This window comes from Pimephales promelas, chromosome 14 (genome assembly GCF_988280905.1).
Source record: "Pimephales promelas chromosome 14, fPimPro1.hap1.1, whole genome shotgun sequence".
NCBI classification, from domain to species: domain Eukaryota; kingdom Metazoa; phylum Chordata; class Actinopteri; order Cypriniformes; family Leuciscidae; genus Pimephales; species Pimephales promelas.
This window is the reverse complement of record NC_142782.1, coordinates 33929273-33949996: the sequence shown is the minus strand read 5'-3', so window position 1 is coordinate 33949996 and position 20724 is coordinate 33929273. Positions and strand designations below refer to the sequence as shown.

At 34.8% G+C, this 20724-nt stretch overlaps 1 protein-coding gene across 5 annotated transcripts; it reads left to right on the top strand.

Annotated features, from left to right (window-relative positions):
- The first annotated feature begins 188 nt into the window (after nt 1–188).
- sh3glb2a (SH3-domain GRB2-like endophilin B2a) lies at nt 189–20180 on the top strand. Of its 5 annotated transcripts, XM_039687695.2 has the most exons (13): nt 189–348; nt 652–793; nt 3084–3212; nt 6681–6814; nt 6886–6978; nt 10289–10300; nt 11698–11760; nt 11920–11943; nt 12753–12842; nt 13722–13822; nt 15200–15214; nt 15289–15499; nt 17675–20180. In XM_039687695.2, the coding sequence occupies exons 1-13, from the start codon at nt 286–288 to the stop codon at nt 17780–17782; spliced, it is 1185 nt and encodes a 394-aa protein (XP_039543629.2). In that variant the 5' UTR covers nt 189–285; the 3' UTR covers nt 17783–20180. The 5 variants fall into 5 exon arrangements, with proteins under 5 accessions (XP_039543629.2, XP_039543631.2, XP_039543632.2 ...); XM_039687697.2 differs by lacking the exon at nt 10289–10300; XM_039687698.2 differs by lacking the exon at nt 15200–15214.
- Nucleotides 20181–20724: the final 544 nt, after the last annotated feature.

Sequence of the window (20724 nt, the reverse complement as noted above, 5' to 3'; positions counted from 1 at the left end):
GTGGTCAGCGATAGTCTTATACAGATTGATTTAACGAATTTTTAAATCTACTATTAATCCTTAAAATGTCAACGATTATGCTCTTACACGGACAACTGTTTCCAAAAGGAAAAAATATAAGCGTACTGAGATTTGAATACTACTAAATGGAGGATTGCGTCTGTGAGTCGCTCAGCGCCCACTAGAGGAATAAACAGTGAATTACAGAAACAGTTGACAGAAACACACTGGCCTCTGCGGAGCGCCTGATGCCGCGGGGATTCCGCCTCTTTCTCCGCTTACAACATGGATTTCAACGTGAGGAAACTCGCTACAGATGCTGGAATATTCTTCTCTCGGGCTGTTCAGGTAAGAAGCCCCGTTTAGGGATAGATATATGAGTTTAAACGCAACGGTCAGAGTGTCGTAGACAGTTTATGTGTAGCGCGTGACTCTGCGTTTACACCAAAACACGAAACCGTTTTACAGATATCATCACAAATCAGCTGTACAAAAAATAATTAGTTATTATGTATCGTTAACAGTTAAATGGTGATATTGATTGAACATGAGGCTTATGTACATATTTTAGGGTGTTTGTTATTATTTTGATGCGTTTCCTCTGAGGAATAATATGACAGATTATCGTCGATCACGTTACTTTTGCTCCAGTTTACAGAGGAGAAACTGGGACAGGCGGAGAAGACCGAGCTGGACACTCACTTCGAGAGTCTGCTGTCCAGAGCTGACAGCACCAAAAACTGGACCGAGAAAATCTACAGACAGACTGAAGTTCTCCTGCAGCCAAACCCTGGTAACGTTAAGCAGAAACCCACAACTCAAACACACAATTAAACACGCTTCAATTAAAGGGACAGTACACACACACACACACGCAAAGAAATTGTCATTTGCTCAACCTCAAGTTGTTCCAAATCAGTATGAGTTTTTTTTTTCTACTAAACACAACATTTTTAGGGAAACAGTTTTAGGGAACCATTGACTTCCATTGTATTTTTTTATTTCCATAATATTGAAGTCAATGGGATCCATCAACTGTTTGGGTACTGACATTCTTCAAAATATCTTTTTAACAGATCAAATAAACTCATACAGTTTTGGAACAACTTGAGGGTGAGCAAATGATGACAGAAAGATAATTTTAATTTTTGGGTGAACTATCCCTTTAAAGGGTAACTAAACCCCTGGTCAGAGCCTGACTCCACCCACTAGCAATATTTGAAAAATGCTGAAAAAATGGGCAGACCCCAGCGGGGCTAGGGGGCGTGCACCTGAGACCCGCCGTGAGTGACAGCTGCTGTCAGACTCTAAAATAGAGCGAGACTAGTCTGGAGTGACTCAATAGCTGCCTTTGCAACAGAGCGGCCATTTGAAGTCGAGGACTTTTCTCCCTCACCTTCACCTTCACCTGAAGTGGATGAGGGTGAATTGTATGTATACACAGGGCCAAATCCATTCGAGCTGCTGGCTCAAACTGCGGTCTTAACTCCCGCATCGCGACCGGCATCTGATGAGTTATGTCGTCGAGTTGATCTCAATAGCGCACGCTTGATATTATGCCGCTATATGAAAAAATCCAGCAAAATGCACCGGCTCGTTTGTCGACCCTAGAGGATTAACTTTATCCAAACCATAAATTGTGATTAAAATATCCATGGTCACTCACATCAAGACGCCGCTGCGGTGGAGGAGTCCATGCAGGACGAGCAGTGTTTGGCACTGCGTGTGGAGAAGCCCATGTCCACCTCTATTCCGTTACTATCCTGATCACTGTACTAAACACTGATAAATCTATGCTAACTTGAAGCTATCCTAACTGTACTATGCTACTAGCTACACAAAATAATCTAAATTATCTATATAATGCTATGCTAAATAGATGCAACAATACTCTATCCTGGTCGTTTTCAAAAATAATCTAAATAACTATATAAATGCTATGCTAACTAGATGCTATTATATGCTATAGTATCCTGATCGTTTTCAATATTCATAAATCCAACTCCTGACTCGCTACAGTAGTTTTGACGGAACCAGATGCTTTTATACCAGGGGCTGCCAAGGGCGTGGTGAGCTCGCACCAAGGGTGTGACAGAGTGCGTCTGAGAGTTCGCTACGTCAGCAAGTACCCCTACTGCAGGAGCTTTCCGTTTAACCTGAAGAGGGCAGCACTAAGACGTTTTTACACCATATATTTGAAAATCAAAACACTTTATACTCAATTGTCAAAAAATGTACTCGAATCAATGAACAGCATTTATGAAGCTCCATTCTTACAGATCATTAACTAAAAAAAGTTGTTTTGGTGTTTAGTTACCCTTTAAGAGCACTTTAGCATGCATAACATAAACGTAAATATAAACTACTGTGTATGATGGTTGTGACATTATTCAGTTGTTGGTTGAAAATGCTGGATAAGTCTTGATCAATTACTAATGTCTAAAAATGATAAGAAATTAGTTGATGAAGTAAAATTCTCAATTACTGACATATGTAGTAGTAAATGAATAAATCAATGCTCAGTTTGTCATGTAAAGATTTTAAAATCAATGACATTTATCCTAATTACTGCTTATTGTAGTTGTTAAGTTTAGGAATTGGGTGGATTAAGGGATGAAGAATATCAAGGTATTAATATGTGGTTACCTTTAATATTTAGGTTACCTTTTAATTGATTTATTGTCTTTTATGTTTATTTTACTGTGTATTATGTCTCTTTGTGTGTTGTATCTTTGCAGTTTTAATTGCTTTTGTACAGCGCTTTGAGATGTACATTTAAAGGTGCTATAGAAAATAAAGATTATTATTATTAAGTCCAGTCAAATATGTAAAAAAACAAAATTTAAATAATAATCACAAGTGCCTGTTCCGAGTTTACTCTGCGCTCTCTATTATTGCTCTGAGCTGATAAATGGTCCTGGTCAAATGCAACAGACACACAGGCATCTCTTATCAGTCGGGCAGTGTATTTGTGGCTCCTCTAACAAAATTAAGTCACACCAGCAGGAAAAAAACGTCACAAAATTCGGCCATTTAGTCGCAGTCTGGAGCCCTGACTTATTATTTGTGTGTTTGTGCGGCAGGTGCTCGCATCGAGGAGTTCCTGTATGAAAAGCTTGACCGGAAGATCCCACCTCGGGCCACTAATGGAGAAATATTAGGCCAGTTCATGCTGGAGGCAGCCAAGGAGTTTGGACCAGGAACCCCGTATGGTAAGAACCCAAACTCAGAAATGTTCACCAATCATGTATTGTTTTTGTGTCTTCACAGTTTGCATTCATGCATCCCTTTTTATAATCAATGCATATTAATTAGCAAATGCATCTTGGATTGGATTGCTCATGTGCAGAAATGAAAATGCTTGATTTAAGAGTATAAGGGTTGAGGACAAAACCATTTATTTGGTTCTCAAATGTTGTTCTTAATGACATTATTAGTGTTTGTAATTCTAAAGCTGATTGGAGATGTCATTTGAAAACACAATAGGTTGGTTAGCGGTGCGCTCTTTGAGTGGGGGAATAATTAAACCGCACAGAAAGTTGTTCAGTGATTGAATTGATTTCCCAGTCTCTGATGGTTTTTCCCTGCAGGCTGTGTGGAAACAGCCAAGCCAATACATCTCAATGCATTTTCTTTCTCCATGCATGTTCCCCATTGCAGTGATCAATAGTGTCAGAGGTCACAGCTGTGTCTGATGTCATTTCCTGGCCAGCATTCTTCCAAAGAGGTTTCAGTAGATATGAAGATGCGTCAAAGGTTACATTAATAATAATGAAACATTAAAACATTCGTGCATCATACTTGCGTAGAGCAATATATATACTAGGCCTGTATAGCAAATCTCAGCTGGTTGATTGCTTGTATCATTGTAAAATGTGACTAAATTATCTACTAAATACGGCTATAAGGACGTTAAGATATTATAAACACTAACATAATGATTTTCTGCAAAGCTGCGCTTGGAAACTATCTGTATTTTCAAAAATAAATTTGACTTGAGTAGTTCACTTTAAAAAAAACAACTTTTGCTGATAATTTACTCACCCCCATGTCATCCAAGATGTCCATGTCATTCTTTCTTCAGTCGAAAAGAAATTAAGGTTTTTGATGAAAACATACCAGGATTTTCTCCATATAATGGACTTCAATGGGGACCAAACAGTTCAAGGTCCAAATGAGAGTTTCAGTGCAGCTTTAAAAGGCTTTAAACGACACCAGACGATGAATAAGGGTCTTATCTAGCGAAACGAGCGGTCATTTCAAAAATAAATAAAAAAGTTTAAGTTTTATAAGCACAAATGCTCGCCTTGCTCTGTTCTGTGATGCGCGTTTATGACTCCTGTTCGAACACGTTCATCAAAATGAACAAATCTTTTTTCGAGTCATGACTCAAACGGTCCTAGATAAGACCCTTATTCATCGTCTGGTGTCGTTTAAAGCCCTTTGAAGCTGCACTGAAATTCATTTGGACCTTCAACTGTTTGGACCCCATTGAAGTCCATTATATGGAGAAAATCCTGGAATGTTCTCATCAAAAACCTTAATTTCTTTTCGACTGAAGAAAGAAAGACGTAGACATTTTGGATGACATGGGGGTGAGTAAATTATCAGCAAAAGTTTTTTTTAAAGCAAACCACTCCTTTAAATATGGATTGGTGTATATATATATATGAAGAGTTCAGATGCAAAAGCCTCTAAATGCCATTTGAAATTTTCTTCTAGAATGGTCATTTTTATCAAGCTTGTATATTTAAGTTCAGTAATTGCACTTAAATGGCAATTAATAGGTAATCTTCAGTGCCATTTAAGTGAAATTATTGAACTTAAATATGCAAGCTTGATAAAAATGATATATATATATATATATATAATGGTATCCATATATAATATTAGTAAATATAGCAATTAATAAGTGAATAAATATGAATTCCAGTGCTGAATTTTTACGTTTTATTTGTTTTCTATAGTACTACCATGATAAAGGCTTTTATTGCGGTGTCTGGTTGGCACTTGTAATATCTAATAGATCCATACAGTGGAGATGGAAATCGTTTTGGTTTCTCAGTTCTCAAACTAAAGTGCACTTAGTGGTTTTTAATGGCTCATTAACGTCCCGTGACTGACCACATGCTTTAGGATGGGCTGGAGTGTGAGTGGAAATACACGGCTTATCTCTGTAAGTACGGGACTAATGCAGCCTATCTAAAGTAGAAAACCTTGAAGGGTCTATTTGTAAAATGAACGGAGATTCATTTTTTTTCTGTAATCTTTTGACTGTATTTGCAGTAGGCCATTTATTAGGTTGCTTATGTCAAGAAAGCACACTATAATTTCCACATGCGTTTGCATTTTTCTAATTTAATGCGTTTTTTAACTAATTAAATGAAACAATTTGAGAATGTTTCAGTACTTTAATGACAGGAGCTACATGAACACAACCTGATGATCATATTCTCCAGCAGGATTTTAGATAATCCACAGAGCATCAAGAACATCTGACCTAGTCACATGATCAATGAATACTCATTGAATTACATGATTTGATTAGTTTCATGAAAGCTTTATTTTTAGGTTACAGCGAGATTAGATCAGCCGATTCAATTTGGCAGTTAAAACCGTAGAGATGCGTTCATCATTAATTATTGATTCGGTGGGCCGAACAGCTGCTCGGACTAATGTGTGTTTGTGAACGTCACTCGCTGAACCAGCTGTGACGATTCGTTTCCATCTCCATTTTGCATCCACATCAAATCTCTTCAATGATAGAAATCAGCAGACCTTGAAAATTGCATACCTCTTATGGATATAAAACATATTGTAAATACATATATCAATAACAAATGCCAAACAGTGGGATCTATACACCATGAAGAAACTCAATGCGTTTACACAAACCTATGGAGGAGTGATCTCAGATTTAATCAAAAATATTAGGGATAATTATTTTAATAAAATAATAAAATATAATTATTAATTAAATAATTTTAACCTGCAATAAAAAAAAAATAATAAAATAATGTTGAAAAAAAAAAAATATTAGGGATGCACGATATATCGGCCAGCATATCGGTATCGGCCAATATATGTTCATTTTTAATGTTATCGTTATCGGCCTGGTAAGAAAATGTGGCCGATATATTAAAGCCGATAAATAATGTATTATTCCCTTCAGCTGAGACACTTGTTGAGCACTGTTTATGTTTTATGTCTTGAAATATGATTTGAAATCTCTTCAAAAAATGAAAACACGTGCAGCTCAAATCTGTCATATCGGCTATACAACACTATAATGAGAACATCATTATAATTGTGCACTTGGAACATGGATTTAATTGTGATACTTTTGTTTTTGTAATCAGGCTCTCAAAATTACATAAAAATGTGGATTTAAGTTTATCGGCCGATATATCGGTTATCGGCTTTCAAATATAAACTAGAATTATCGGTTATCGGTATCGGCCAAAATTTTCATATCGGTGCATCCCTAAAAAATATCTTGATTTGTGTTCCGAAGATGAACGAAATTACTGTTCATTACTGTAATTACTGACAGAATTTTCATTTTGGGGTAAATTAGTAAACCTTATTGTAAAGTGTGATGTCCAAATGAATGAATGCTCTTTCAACACTGGGAAATGTTTTTCGTCTATATCTGCCCACACTTTGACTCATCTGTGTAGGAAGCACCCTGATCAGTGTGGGCGACTGCCAGAGGAGACTGGGCGGCGCTCACAGAGACTTTCTGCAGACCTCATCCATCAGTTTCCTCACACCCCTGCGCAAGTTTCTGGAGGGAGACTGGAGGACCATTTCTGTGAGTTTGACTAATAGATAGTATCTCTGTTAATCAGCACGATTCTGATGCATTGACAAATGCATTTACAGAGAGAGCGGCGACTCCTGGAGAACCGGCGCTTGGATCTCGACGCCTGTAAAGCTCGACTCAAGAAGGCCAAAGCAGCCGAGGCCAAAGCGGCTGTAAGACTCATTTCACCTCTTTTCTCTAGGGATGGGAATCATAGGGATAGTCATAGTCAGATTTTATTATTGAACTGAACTGAATGAGCAATTAACTGAATTGAGCTGAATAATAATAATAATAGCATCCCAAGGTAAAAGCAGTAAAGCAAATGGAAAATAATTAGTGTTCTTGCTGTTCATAAGGTTTCAAGCTAAAGATAATCACGTGCATTTCATCAGATATAACTGAAGTACAAGGTTATAAGTAGAGCCCGACCGATAAAGGATTTTGAAGGCCGATATCAATACAAATATTTTTTGGTTTTAAAATCCGATATATCGGCCAATATTTATTTATTTATTTATTTTTTCAGAAACGCGCAACAAAACATTAACAGATTTCCTATTTATGAGTTTTAACTAAAATATTATGATCATGCATTTTAAAAAGAAACTTTTTTCTTTTATTGTCACATCAGAACAGGCTGGTGATAGTGGCATTAGCTATCTTTTTGATTAGCTAGTCTATGATAGGCCATAATTTAGCAATGGATGATGTCATACTTCAAAGTGTAAAACATACATTTTCAATATAACAGGCCAAGGAGAGATGATGCGTCTCATTGCTATAACTGTCACGCGCTATTAAAGAAATACTTCAGTCACATTGTCAAAAGTTAAAAGGACAGTCAGTCAACTACACTGTAACGTAACGTAATTATTACTAATTCGGCTTATTTAACAGCAGCAAAACTGGACATGATGGTCACAAATTTTGTCCTGCTTATTTGAGTTAAGAGAACTGATGGGGATGATCTTTTAATTGTTATTCAAGCAATGACCAACTCAACGAGTGTTGCCAACAGGAACTGTGTAGAGTGCCCTCTGGTGGACAAACTATACAACTCCAACACTCATGACATGGTTCAAGCGTGTTTTGGTCCGTTTTTATTTTTTTATTTTTGAAATATTCATTTATCGGCCATTATAACTACCGATACCGATAGTTTGGAAAATGCCTAATATCGGCCGATAATATCGGCATGTCTGGCTCTAGTTATAAGATATATTATGTGAATGCATATAATATGAGATGGCTAAAGAGATGCGTCTTTAATCTAGATTTAAACTGGGAGAGTCTGAGCCCTGAACGACTTCAGAAAGGCTATTCCAGAGTTAAATGTGAACCGCTCTCCCTCCTTTAGTGCACTTTAGGACTACCAGAAGACCAGGGTCCGGTGTTCTGACAATTCATGCTACCCATCGAGATTTCCTACTTACCGGTTATGCGCATGTGCAGACTCAGTTTTTTTTTTTTTTTTTTTTTTTTTTTACAAAAGGTACATTTTCCTGTTATAATGTATAATTTCCCTTTAAAAAATGCTTACTACCATATGAATAATTGTACGGTCAGCCAGCTGAAAAGGAATAACTGAAAGTTTCAGTTACTATAAGAAAAGGTGTACTTTGACAAGTCAAAGATGAATATTTTATGATAATTTTTACTAAATAAAAATGTTTTAAAAATAAAAACAGTAGTCTACAGTATACAGTAGCTACTCATAACTTAGAATTGTATTAGAATTGTATTTCATACGACTTTAATCGGCATTCTGTGATCAATTCGCGCTACGGTAGCATTTTTCGACAAGGCAGCAAAAATCGACAGAACACCGGTTTCACAAAGCTATTTTAGAGCGGTCTATAGTGTTAGACAAGTCAAAAATGTGCTCATAGAATAGTCTAATGCAAGTTAGACTGTTTCACAAAAATAAAGACTGACTTAATTTAGACACCTTACCCCCAGGCTAACTTAACTATGTTAACTTGGCAACCGCAGTAACAATCAGTTACACTACAAATATTCATCACCATTTCAGTGTCTTTAAGTTTATCTTGGGATCCTCCTCCCGGTTTTAGATATTTCCTCTTAAATATTTCCATGTTTTTGTATCTTTTCTGTACGTCTTTAACGCTCGATCCGCCGATGTTTTTTGTTTTGAAAAGTGTCTTATTTTACCCAGAATGCATTGCAGCGTAGTCCTACTTAAGATAGTCAGAGTCTTGCGTGCTTTGTGCAACGGTCTGATTTAGATGTCTATCTGAAGTCGGACTATCGACTATATCTAAGCCGTAGTGAAAGTCTATCTTTGTGAAACCGACCCCAGAGTTTTCTGATCTTAAAGAGCGTGAGGTGATAGAAGATCAGTTAAATACACCGGGGCTAAACCATTAGGGCTTTATAGGTCCGTCCGTAGCAATACTTTATAATTGATACTGAACTTAATAGGTAACCAGTGTAGAGATTATATAATTGGTGTTATATGTTCATATGATCATATTTTATTGACCTGGTAAGAAATCTCGGTGCTGCAATTTGCACTAATTGTTGCTTGTTTATTGAGGATGCAGGACAACCGGCTAATAAAGCATTACAGTGATCTAGTCTCGAGGTCATGAATGCGTCAACTAACTTTTCTGCATGTTCTGGAGTTTAGCAATGTTTCGCCGTTTTTTGTTACATTAAATATGATTTTTGGCGTTGCTGTCTAATATGACACCCAGGTCTTTAACTGTAGATGATGAAGTAACTGTACATCCTTTTAGATGCAAATTGTATTCAAAGAGATTCTGTGTACAGGTTTTTAGTCCAATACACAATATCTCAGTCTTATCTGAATTTAATAATGCTCATTCAATATTTTATATCTTTAACACACTCTGACAACGTGTCGTGATGAAATATAGCTGAGTATCGTTGGCATAACAGTGTTTTCTAATAATATTAATGACACTATTACGGTATCTTGCTAAAGCTGCTCTACAGTGGGATTTTAACTTGAAGTTTGCATCATTAATTCAGTTTTTTTCCTGCTGATTACTATTTAAACTATTTCTATTATATAAAGCACTATAAAATCAAAGGTGACGTTTGAGGAACATTTTTATCTTATTGCATTTTCTAACCTCTGGTTTTGTCGAATGATGAAATCAACATGAAACAATCATGGCAAATCAGAAATAATAAACAGTATAATTCTGGAGGAGAAACATGTCTGTAAAACCCCTAAAGGTGTCTTTCCACCATAAATGCGGCACAGAAGTGTCATTTCCATCACAGAAAGCTGCGTTTACAGGTCTGGAAAACTCGCCTTAATAAGAACCGGTTCTCGATTCCCAACCCTCTCGTTCCCCGTCTTTATTGTCGTGCTTTGATGGCATCACTTGATATGAGTCCTCCTGGTGTTTGTTGTGAATATTGAGCTAATTTCTCCCCTGTTGACACTGAGCACTAATCGCTGTGTTTGGTCTCTGCTTTAACCTTCAGTGTGAGGGAGAAGTGAGTATCGCAGTTCATTTCCTCATTATGCTTTTCTGCCTTTTTAACATTTTTTGAATGACAGTGACAAAGACCTTTCAGTTTTGTTTCTCATTTTTCATGCAGGATTCACATAAGACCTACTTTTAAATGATATGATGTAATTACATGTATCATTAAAAATCCAAATGTCCAAAATGCATTGCAACAATTGCAGCGATTATTTGATCATTTATTCCATCATATCATAATAATAAATACCCACTCTAATTGTTTTGGGATTTATTAATGCAACAGTAACGAATGCATTACTTCAGTTCACTTATTTTGCTTTTCAGCAAGATCAAAGATCAGATGCTTTCATTAGCTGATCTTTAAAAAATATGATAAACATCATCTATATTTGAACAAGCTTAACCCTCTGATGGTCCTCGGCCACTTCTGACCGAATAATTTTCTGTTTTGAATTTCTAAAAATCACAGCTTCATCGGAAGGTTGTGATACTTGGGGACTTTTTTTGGCATTTGGTATGTGAATACAAAAAAAAAAATTGAGGTCATGATCCGAGCATGCTAAGTGGTCGTAAAAAAATTAGTCACGATTTTGGTCTTTGGTCAAAAATGACCCCCATAGGAAATGAATGGGAAATTGACAAAAACACAAAAATTCACAATTTTTTATTTATTTATTTTTTTTACAAGTTTTTAATAAGTATTAGTTTTTAAGATTGTTTCAATTATATATTCAAATACACCAAAAAAAAAAAAAAAAAATGTGTTCATAAACATCAAATTCACATGCTTCTCCAGAGAGCTGTACATGCCATCTAATGGTTACACCATGATTCTATGCTTTTTCTCTATACTGTAACCAGATGGTGCTAATTTATTCAAAAAATATTTTTTTTTCTGAAGGCCTAGACTCTATATTAAACAAAAATACTGCATTAATAATTAAAATTATATATATATATATATATATATATATATATATATAGAAAATATATATATATTTCCATTGAAAAAATAGACCATAAATATTGCATAAATATTAATAATTTCAATCAAATTGTCTCAAAATACTAAATTAAAAAGAATAAATATTATAGAACAAAAATAAATTGCATTGGTTTTACTGGGATGGATGAAGTTTCATTTTTAGGCCTCCGGTCACTTCTAACCGGGAAGGCCCAGGACGTGACTCATAAAGGAAGACCATCAGAGGGTTAATCACAATATTCTGATCTTTGAATCTATCTGTGGTTCTGATGCATGGCATTTTAAAGCTTCCCACAATGCCCAGCAGTTATCTTCCCATAGTTCAATGGTGCCAGTCAGTCTCTTTCCTAAAATATCTGCAGCATTATGTGTTTGTTGATTGTGTTTTGCCATGAGGTGTGTGTTCCTGTGTGTTTCAGGCTGCTCCAGACTTTCAAGAGACCAGACCGCGTAATTATGTGCTGTCTGCCAGTGCATCTGCGGTAAGAACATCTTCACTGTCTGAGACACACACACATATACTCTATTATACATATTCAGTCTCAATATTCATGAGAGTCAGCCTGTTATTCATTATCCTGTTGTCAAAAGTAATTATATAGTAATTATATTATCTGCATTTTTCTCTCTCCTCTGATCAGCTCTGGAATGAGGAGCTTGATAAAGTAAGCCTGACATCATCACGCATATATTGATGTGTATATATATATATGCTGTGACAAAATGTTTTGTTACTGTCTTCTGGTTTGGTTGTCATTAATTAATGTATAAATAAGTAAATAAATAAATGTGTGGAAAAATACAATTATACATAAATATGGAAATAAAAGTATAAATACTCATTTATATGCACTTTTTTACATTTCTTTGTATATTTATTTATGTATTTATTTATGTATTTTTGCTTTTTTACATTTCTACGTATATTTATTTATGTATTTATTTATTTTTAATTTAGTCAGCTTTGGCATTCCATAATCACTGGTCACTTTGTACACACGAGTTAATTGAATTTAGTTAGTTGAATTTAAATTTGACTCAATCTCATAATGAAATGTTGGGTCATATTTCAAAATAAGAAATTAAATAATTGTGCATCAAATATTTAGTATAAAGTCAATATTTTGCAAAAAGTTTATAGAAGAATGAAGTTTATAGTTTAAATAAGAATGTTAAAATGTTTTGCGTTGTGTGATTTCATAACTATGCCAAAAAAATGTTTGTAATTCAGTAATTACTTTTTTGTTGTTGTTGCTGTTTTTAACTAAATTCAGAGGAAATTGAGATTATTAATCAAAGATAATGTCACAAATATACAAATCTTGTAAAATAAATCGAAATATATTTATTTCCTTGTTTTTTTTTTTTCAGTTGACTGTGGATTAAAATATGAATTTGAGATTAATATTTTCATCAGATCAGCGTTAAGATGCAAATGTTGCTTATGTGATGTCTCTCTCTCTCTCGTGTGCAGGCGGATCATGAACTGCGTGTTGCTCAGACAGAGTTTGACAGACAGGCTGAGGTCACCAGACTGCTCCTGGAGGGCATCAGCAGCACACATGTGAGTCGTGTTTACACACTGCATGCTGCATTAACACACGTTACACACAGATAGGGTTGGGAATAGAAAATGTATTCTAATTCTGGAATCGGATACTTAGGGTCAGAAAACAGATACTTTTGATTTGATTACGCTTATCGATTCCCATGTGCACATTTTAATGTGATTTTACACCATTCAAAAAGACATGAAAGATAAATGCACAAAAAATTGTCAAAATATCTTTGTAAAAACAGTCGGTTTTAAGTGAATATAAACAGTTGAGACAGAAAAAGTGAAAGGATCCGTGCATTCGGTCTTAAATTATAAGAAAAAGAGAAATCACTCACTGATCTAAACTGAATAACTTTTATAACTTTAATAAGTCTATATTGTACTTATTTTATTACTGACTGTTTAATTGTCTTTAAGAATTAAAAAAATTTAAATGTAAAATGTATATTAGTTAGTTGTTTTTTGTTAAAACCATAGACAGTTTCTCATGCACGTGCTCTTATTCAGCTGCAACAAAATGTTTTGCAAAAAGACAAAATAAAGTAAAATATGCTTAATTTTTTTGGAATCTAAACTGGAAATCAATAAAAATCAGAATCACTAAGATTCAAACGATATCCAACCCTACACAGCCGATCAGAAGTGTTGGTTTGAGTAGTTTAACGTTTTTAAACGGATAACCCTCATTGCCAGGACTGGCTTAAAGTCTTTCTTAATAACCTCTCAAAATATGCACACTTTGAAACTCAAAACATCACTCAGTAATGGCTAAATCATATTTCAAAAGACTCTAACAACAAGCTTAAATATCTATTATCCCTATGCAAACAAATGAAGTGCAGTGTGTGTTTGTACAGCTTAATGAGATCTTTTGTGTCTGCGCAGGTGAATCATCTGCGCTGCCTGCGTGAGTTTGTGGAAGCGCAGACGGTGTATTACAACCAGTGCCACAAATACATGCAGGAGCTTCAGAGAGAGCTGGCCAGGTGGGCACACCTCATATCTAATGCTGTTTAGCACGCACATCATTTTTATCAAAATGAAATATAATTTAATATGAAATAATGAAATAATTTTTCCCAAAATGAACGTCAACAGTCTTAAAAAAATATAACATTAAATGTAGGGCTGGGTATTGACACAAATTTTACAATTCGATTTGATTTCGATTCAATATTGATTATTGTGGATATCAGTTACAATAAATGGCAAATTTTCTCAGGGAATCAAATCTCTTAACTAATGCTGTAAACTATGGGAGTCTAGTTGTAGCCTATAGACTTCATTAGCCTAATATGAAGGTAATAATGAACTGTTTTGTAGCTATACAAACACTTAAATTACACTTTTATTTATTTTATAGTAAGAAGATTATATGAAATATAAACATTTAAATGGTGGCTGTCATAAAAACGTGCCAGATTTATTCAAATATGCATTAAATATTGAAGAGCATTAAGATTATAATGCATATGTAATATGGTGTATATATTTAGCAAAATGCTCCTCTCTAGAGTTATTTTTTCTAGCTGACTAACGAGTTTATGTGGGTTTTCTGAGGTAAATATGACGATACATGACATTGATTACAAGCTGTTTAACTGACGTCTTTCGATAAGCGAATCAATGTGACATGATACGGATTTCGATAAGTTGTACTCTATCTTTTAACTCACTTTCAGATGCTCATTCATGTTTATTTGGCGCTGTGACTGGTATTATTAACCCGGAAGAGAGATCAGCGCTGCTGCTTCTCCAGAGCGATCTCACGCCACAGCGCCAAAACGTTATTTGTGTTTTTGAATTACTAAAGAAAATGGACGTAATTTGAAAATTGAGACTTTGTTTCATATCAATAGTAACAAAGGACAAAGATCATTGCGATTTTTTTTGGGTGCGCGCAGCCGCGATACAATGTCCCATTCATTCAAATGAAACAGGATGACTAATCGATTCTTGAGATTTAAGAATCGATACCGGTTTGTAAAAATGAGAATCGATTAATATCGAGAAATCGATATTTATTACCCAGCCCTAATTACCATAAATGGTAACACTACAATTAGGTCTCACTAGCTAACATAAGCAATATATTTTTTTATCATTCACTATATTATAGCTACTCGTTCTATTGTCTGACGACAAAAAAATAGGAAATGAGAACAGCTTTATTTGACATTCGGCTATATTATATTAAAAACGCACTAGGCTGACAGAACGCAAATAACGCGATGACGTCATTAATATGCTAAGTGAAGTGTGACGTCATCGAGCGCCTTTTAGGGAAGGCCTTAGCTGCTTTCCTTTGAAAACATGCATTATTCTAAATGATTGTTTTTGCTTTTCCCATCGTCTGCTCGCAGTTCCAGTGGAGACATGTGAGTTTTGAGTTTGTCGTCTCGTTAGTGGACGCACGAGTCAGCAGAGCCCTCATCTGTCTTCTGTCTTTCAGAGGATGCCCCGACTCATTGGAGGTGAATTCCCACGGTGTCGGCAGCCCCACAGACCCGTCGGCCGTCCTGCCGCTGAACTCTCCATCTCCAGACGCAGACGCTCTTCAGATCGAAGAAGTGCAGCCGCCCGCCAGCGGCACACGCAAGGCCAAAGTCCTGTACGCCTACGATGCTGGAGACTCCAGTGAGCTCTCGCTGATGGCTGATGAGGTGAGCAGACGTTTGCTGAAACATATTCATACTCATGATAACGTCCAAAGATAACCAGTGTAATCTCTTAAAAAATATCGCCGCGTAAAACTGGATCCTCAAGTCCCACCCTAAATTAATTCTCACTGAATTTCCCGCATTGCAGAGATGTAATGCATTAAAGGCATTATAGTTTATATTGGCTAGTTTAAATTTATTTTTAATATTAACCCTCTGGGGTTGTTCGGCCCAAATGGACCCGAAGAATTTATTTTAAATACATTTTTTTTTAAATCACAGCTTCCTCAGAATTGTCCGAAATGTGGTGACTTTGTTGGTATTTGAATACCCCAAAAAATTGGGGACAGGATGTGAATAGTCTAAGTGGTTGTAAAAAAAATAGTCACACTTGGGGTGTTCGGGTCCAAATGGACCCGCATGGAAAATGAATGTGAAATTGGCAAAAATGTGAGTTTTTTTTTGTGCGTACAATCTACAAATCAGCCATGATCTTGAAAAAAGCACACAACAGTGAAGGGGTGAATCTATAAAACATCAAGAGTGCAAAACAGACACACACACACACACACACCAAAAAATTCAGATTATACATGTTTTGCATTTTTAAAATGCTCAGTTTGTCCACCAGATGGCATCCATCTCATTTCAAAAATCGCTTTTATGAGGCCTAGGCTTGACTCTAAAATGAAATACAGCTTTAAAAACAATAAAAAACTTTTTTTTAAATATTTTTTCTATTATGTTCAATGGGGGGAAATTTTGTTATAATTTTTGCATTAATACTAATTATAATTTTTTTTAAAATTTTCTCAAAACACCAAAAAAGAAAAGAGAAATATTATAAAAAACGAGTAAAAAAAAATTTTTTTTTTTTTTTTTTTTTTTTTTTTTTAACATATGAATCCCGCCCTTTGGGCCCATTTGGACCCGAACATCCTGAGTGTAACTCTGAAACGAACAACCCCAGAGGGTTAATAGGTAATTTGGTTAATATAGTTAAGTTAAATGCATTAATATTGTACTTTTCACAATACATATTGTTTCAATGCAACTTTACAGAAAATCATGACGATAATGTGTTGATATTCTAATGCATTATAGTCACATTTACCAGATTGGGTGATAATATAGTTTACAATTTGCAACAATTCAAGTTTATATCGTCCTATGCGAGTATACTGTATGCGTGCAGATAAAGTTGGACATACTTATACTTTATAGACAAAGCTGGGCGATAATATAGTTATATGAATAATAATATAGTAGTTGAGATTCGCTAAATCTTATATATCGCTTTATGTACTGTAAGGATGCAGATAAACCTGGATATATCATAAATCAAACTTTATATTTAGAGCTGTGCAATAGTACAGTTTACATTTTTTTAGTTTACTACTCAGTGATAATATATATTTTACAGTTGGTGTTATTAAATTATCAAAAATATTCTATGTATACACAATATATCAGCCATCATATTGGTATTGACCAATAATGTTCTACTTGACGTTATTGTTATCGGTCCGATATCTGGCTGATATATTTAAGCATAAATAATGTATTATTTCCTTCAGCTGAGACCCTTCAACATGATGGTTTTGAATTGCTTGAAATATGATTGGAATCACTTCAAAAAGGAAAAATACAGTTACGAGCAACATGTGCAGCATAAGTCTGTCATATAAGCTACATAAAATGATCATGAGAACATTGTAAGTGTATTTTAGCGACATGGATTTTAATGACGAGACTTGTTTTAGTTATCAGTATCGGGCAAAATCTTCATATTGATGCATCCCTAATGTACAGGTGAAACTGGAAAAATTAGAATATGGTGCAAAAGTTCATTTATTTCACTAATTCAACTTAAAGTGAAACTAATGTATTATATAGACTCATTACATGCAAAGTGAGATATTTCAAGCCTTTATTTGTAATAATTTTGATTATGGCTTACAGATTTGAAAACCTTTTCAAAATATTCTAATTTTGAATTTGGAGTTTTAAGCCATTATCATCAAAATTATAACAAATAAAGGCTTGAAATAGTCTATATAATACGATTATAACCATATTCTAATTTTTCGAGTTTTACCTATATTCACAATAATTTTGAGGCATTTAGACTTATTAACTGATTAAATGATTTTCTCCATCCTCTGATTGGACGATCAGCTCATCACAGTGTACACAGTGCCTGGAATGGACCCTGATTGGCTGATCGGAGAGAGAGGAAACCAAAAGGGGAAGGTGCCTGTCACATATCTGGAGCTGTTGAGCTAAAGAGGCGAGAAACGAACACACACTCTTCCATGTCCCGACACACAGTTTCCAGCTTGACTGAATCATGGATGCTTCTGAGATCGACCCATGCGTGGGTTTATTTACGGAAAACCAAACGATTGTATGTTTACATGCATGTCAGGGGGCTTTATTTCTGTTTGATTTTAAAATTTAAGATGTTCATGATGTCTCTGAAAGTTTTTACATGATTTTGGAGAAGCTCATGAATATTGAGACATTGAGTGGAAATGAATACATCACAGTAAGATTATAATCCGTCCTTCTTTTTTAATACCGAACATCAAACATGAATCATGAATTATTACATTTTGTTAATACCTCAGCATTATAATTCATACAACATTATAATTCTTTTTTAAATTTCAGACTAACACACAAATATTCACCAAAACAAAACTAACAATTCACAAATGCCTGAAACATGACGAGCACATGCATGTATGTGCCTGTTTTCTGCACTAGAAACTGTTCTGTGGTCAGTCAGAATGTCTTTTCTGCCTTTTTTATAGTTAATGGTCTTTATTCAGGTTCTCTTTTAAGGAGTAGTTCACTTTTAAAAAAACTTTTGCTGATAATTTACTCACCCCCATGTCATCCAAGATGTCCATGTCTTTCGTTCTTCAGTCGAAAAGAAATTAAAGTTTTTGATGAAAACATTCCAGGATTTTTCTCCATATAATGGACTTCAATGGGGACCAAACTGTTCAAGGTCCAAATGAGAGTTTCAGTGCAGCTTCAAAGGGCTTTAAACGACGCCAGACGATGAATAAGCGTTTTATCAAGCGAAACGAGCGGCCATTTTAAAAATAAATAAAAAAGATTAAGCTTTATAAGCTCAAATGCTCGCCTTGCTCTGTTCTGTGACTCTCCCGTTTGAACTCGTTCATCAAAATGAACAAATCTTTTCCAGAGTCAACTCGTTCATTTTATTCGTTGAATCAACAAAATGACTCGCTATGATGAAATCACCAAATGAAATCACCGTTCGTTTCGCTTGATAAGACCCTTATTCATCGTCTGGTGTCGTTTAAAGCCCTTTGAAGCTGCACAGAAACTCTCATTTCGATCTTGAACCTCGTCAGGAGCGAAAGTCCTAAAGAATCGCTAAAAATGTGCTTCACTTGTCTCAATTGAGTTTCAATGAGATCGCTCTGTCCACTTCTTATACTGTCTATGAGTTGCATTGAAACTGTCTTTTCGACCTTGAACTGTTTGGTCCCCATTGAAATCCATTATATGGAGAAAATCCTGTTTTCATCAAAAACCTTAATTTCTTTTCGACTGAAGAAAGAAAGACGTGGACATCTTGGATGACATGGGGGTGAGTAAATTATCAGCAAAAGTTTTTTTTTAAAGTGAACTACTCCTTTAAGCTGACCAATGATCTAATCTCAAAATGAAATGTTTATCTACACCATGTAAGCACTAACATGTTTGCACTGAGTTTCGTAAAGCCTAAATGAAACACAGCCTTAACTGCGTCTCGTAATGTAACGAGCTCAGCGTTCGTCACTGCAAACAACATCCATAATTAATCCATGCAGTGTCCAGAAATTGAATGTTGATCAGCCTTATATTCTTGTTTTTCATGCATGATGAAGCTGACAGTGCACTAATAGCCGCTCAGAAAATGTGCCACTTAACGATTTCTTAATCTCTTTTAATTAGGCAAAGTGTAAACAAATTAAGCATCTCAATTTAAAGGCCCGATTTGACATGATTTACAGATGTGTGTTAATTGAATTGTATCTATTATTGTTTTGTAAAGTGCTGTTGCCACATTCCTTTGTTCTTTATCACTTTTCAAACTATTCTGACTGATGTAATTATATTAATGATCATTTAGTTTATTTATATAGTTTCAGAAACCCAAGGTTGCTCTGTTGATTCAAACCATACTTGATTGATTTATACCGTCATGAACCCACGGCACTGCAAACCAGCTTTATATGATGCCTATCGATGTATTTATTTTAAATTAATTGCAGACCTTTCTGTATTTAGAGTTTGGTTTCAAAGCTTACTTCCTGTTTATTTATTATTTATTTATTTATATTTTTAGTGCCAAAGTGCAGCTAAACATTTTAGATATTGTGACGTTATTTAGATATTGTGGTATTTATTGTATGATTCGATTTCTGATTTATTGTTATTGCAAATCACTGCGGTTTATGTATAATGGCCCAAACTGAATTCATAAATTCATGAACCCATGTAACTCAAGTTTTTCATTTTAGTGCTGCAGTGACGCCCTCTGTTGGTCACTTTATTGTTTTTCCAGCTCTCCTTTGCTCTTTATTGTAATTAATACGGGCTCTCCAAACCATGCGGAGAGAATCAGGCTTAATAATGTAATAAAAGTCATTTTATTGATATATATATATATCTTTTTCGAGTTCCTCACTGATAATTTAATCCTCTGGTTATCTTCGGGGTCTTTTTAACCCGCAAATTAATTTTAAATAAATGTTCTCTTAGTCCAATTGGTATGAAACTTTCTACAGTTCTCAGCACTTTCTAGATCTACAAAAAAAGAAAAAAAAAAAAAAAAGAAATTAATGGTTAAAGTGTTAATGGTTAAAATTTTTAGTGATTTTTATCTTTATTTTAAAACTGCATTTTTCAAAATATGGGCAAAAATCTTACATTAAACGATGTAAAGCTATCCATGTTATCCCCATGAACGAAGGTTAGAATTCTGGGTCTTTTACAAAGTGTATTTTACATAAAATGCTGTTTTTTTGTTAGCAAAAAAAAAACATATTTAAATAAATATTTATTTATTTATAGAAATTTAAAAAATATCATAAATCCTCCAAAAACTGCATAAATGCTGAGTAAAAACATTAATAAACAAAGTAAAATACATTTGTAAAAAATAAAACAAACTATTAATCCGTTACAAAATGCAATGTTATTGT

Bases quoted from the DNA above. Each gene is read 5' to 3' on its own strand.
- sh3glb2a (XM_039687695.2), top strand. From the start codon at position 286: ATGGATTTCAACGTGAGGAAACTCGCTACAGATGCTGGAATATTCTTC. The intron at 794-3,083 runs GTAACGTTAAGC...TTTGTGCGGCAG, and splicing joins TCTCCTGCAGCCAAACCCTG to GTGCTCGCATCGAGGAGTTC. The intron at 11,944-12,752 runs GTAAGCCTGACA...TCTCGTGTGCAG, and splicing joins GGAATGAGGAGCTTGATAAA to GCGGATCATGAACTGCGTGT.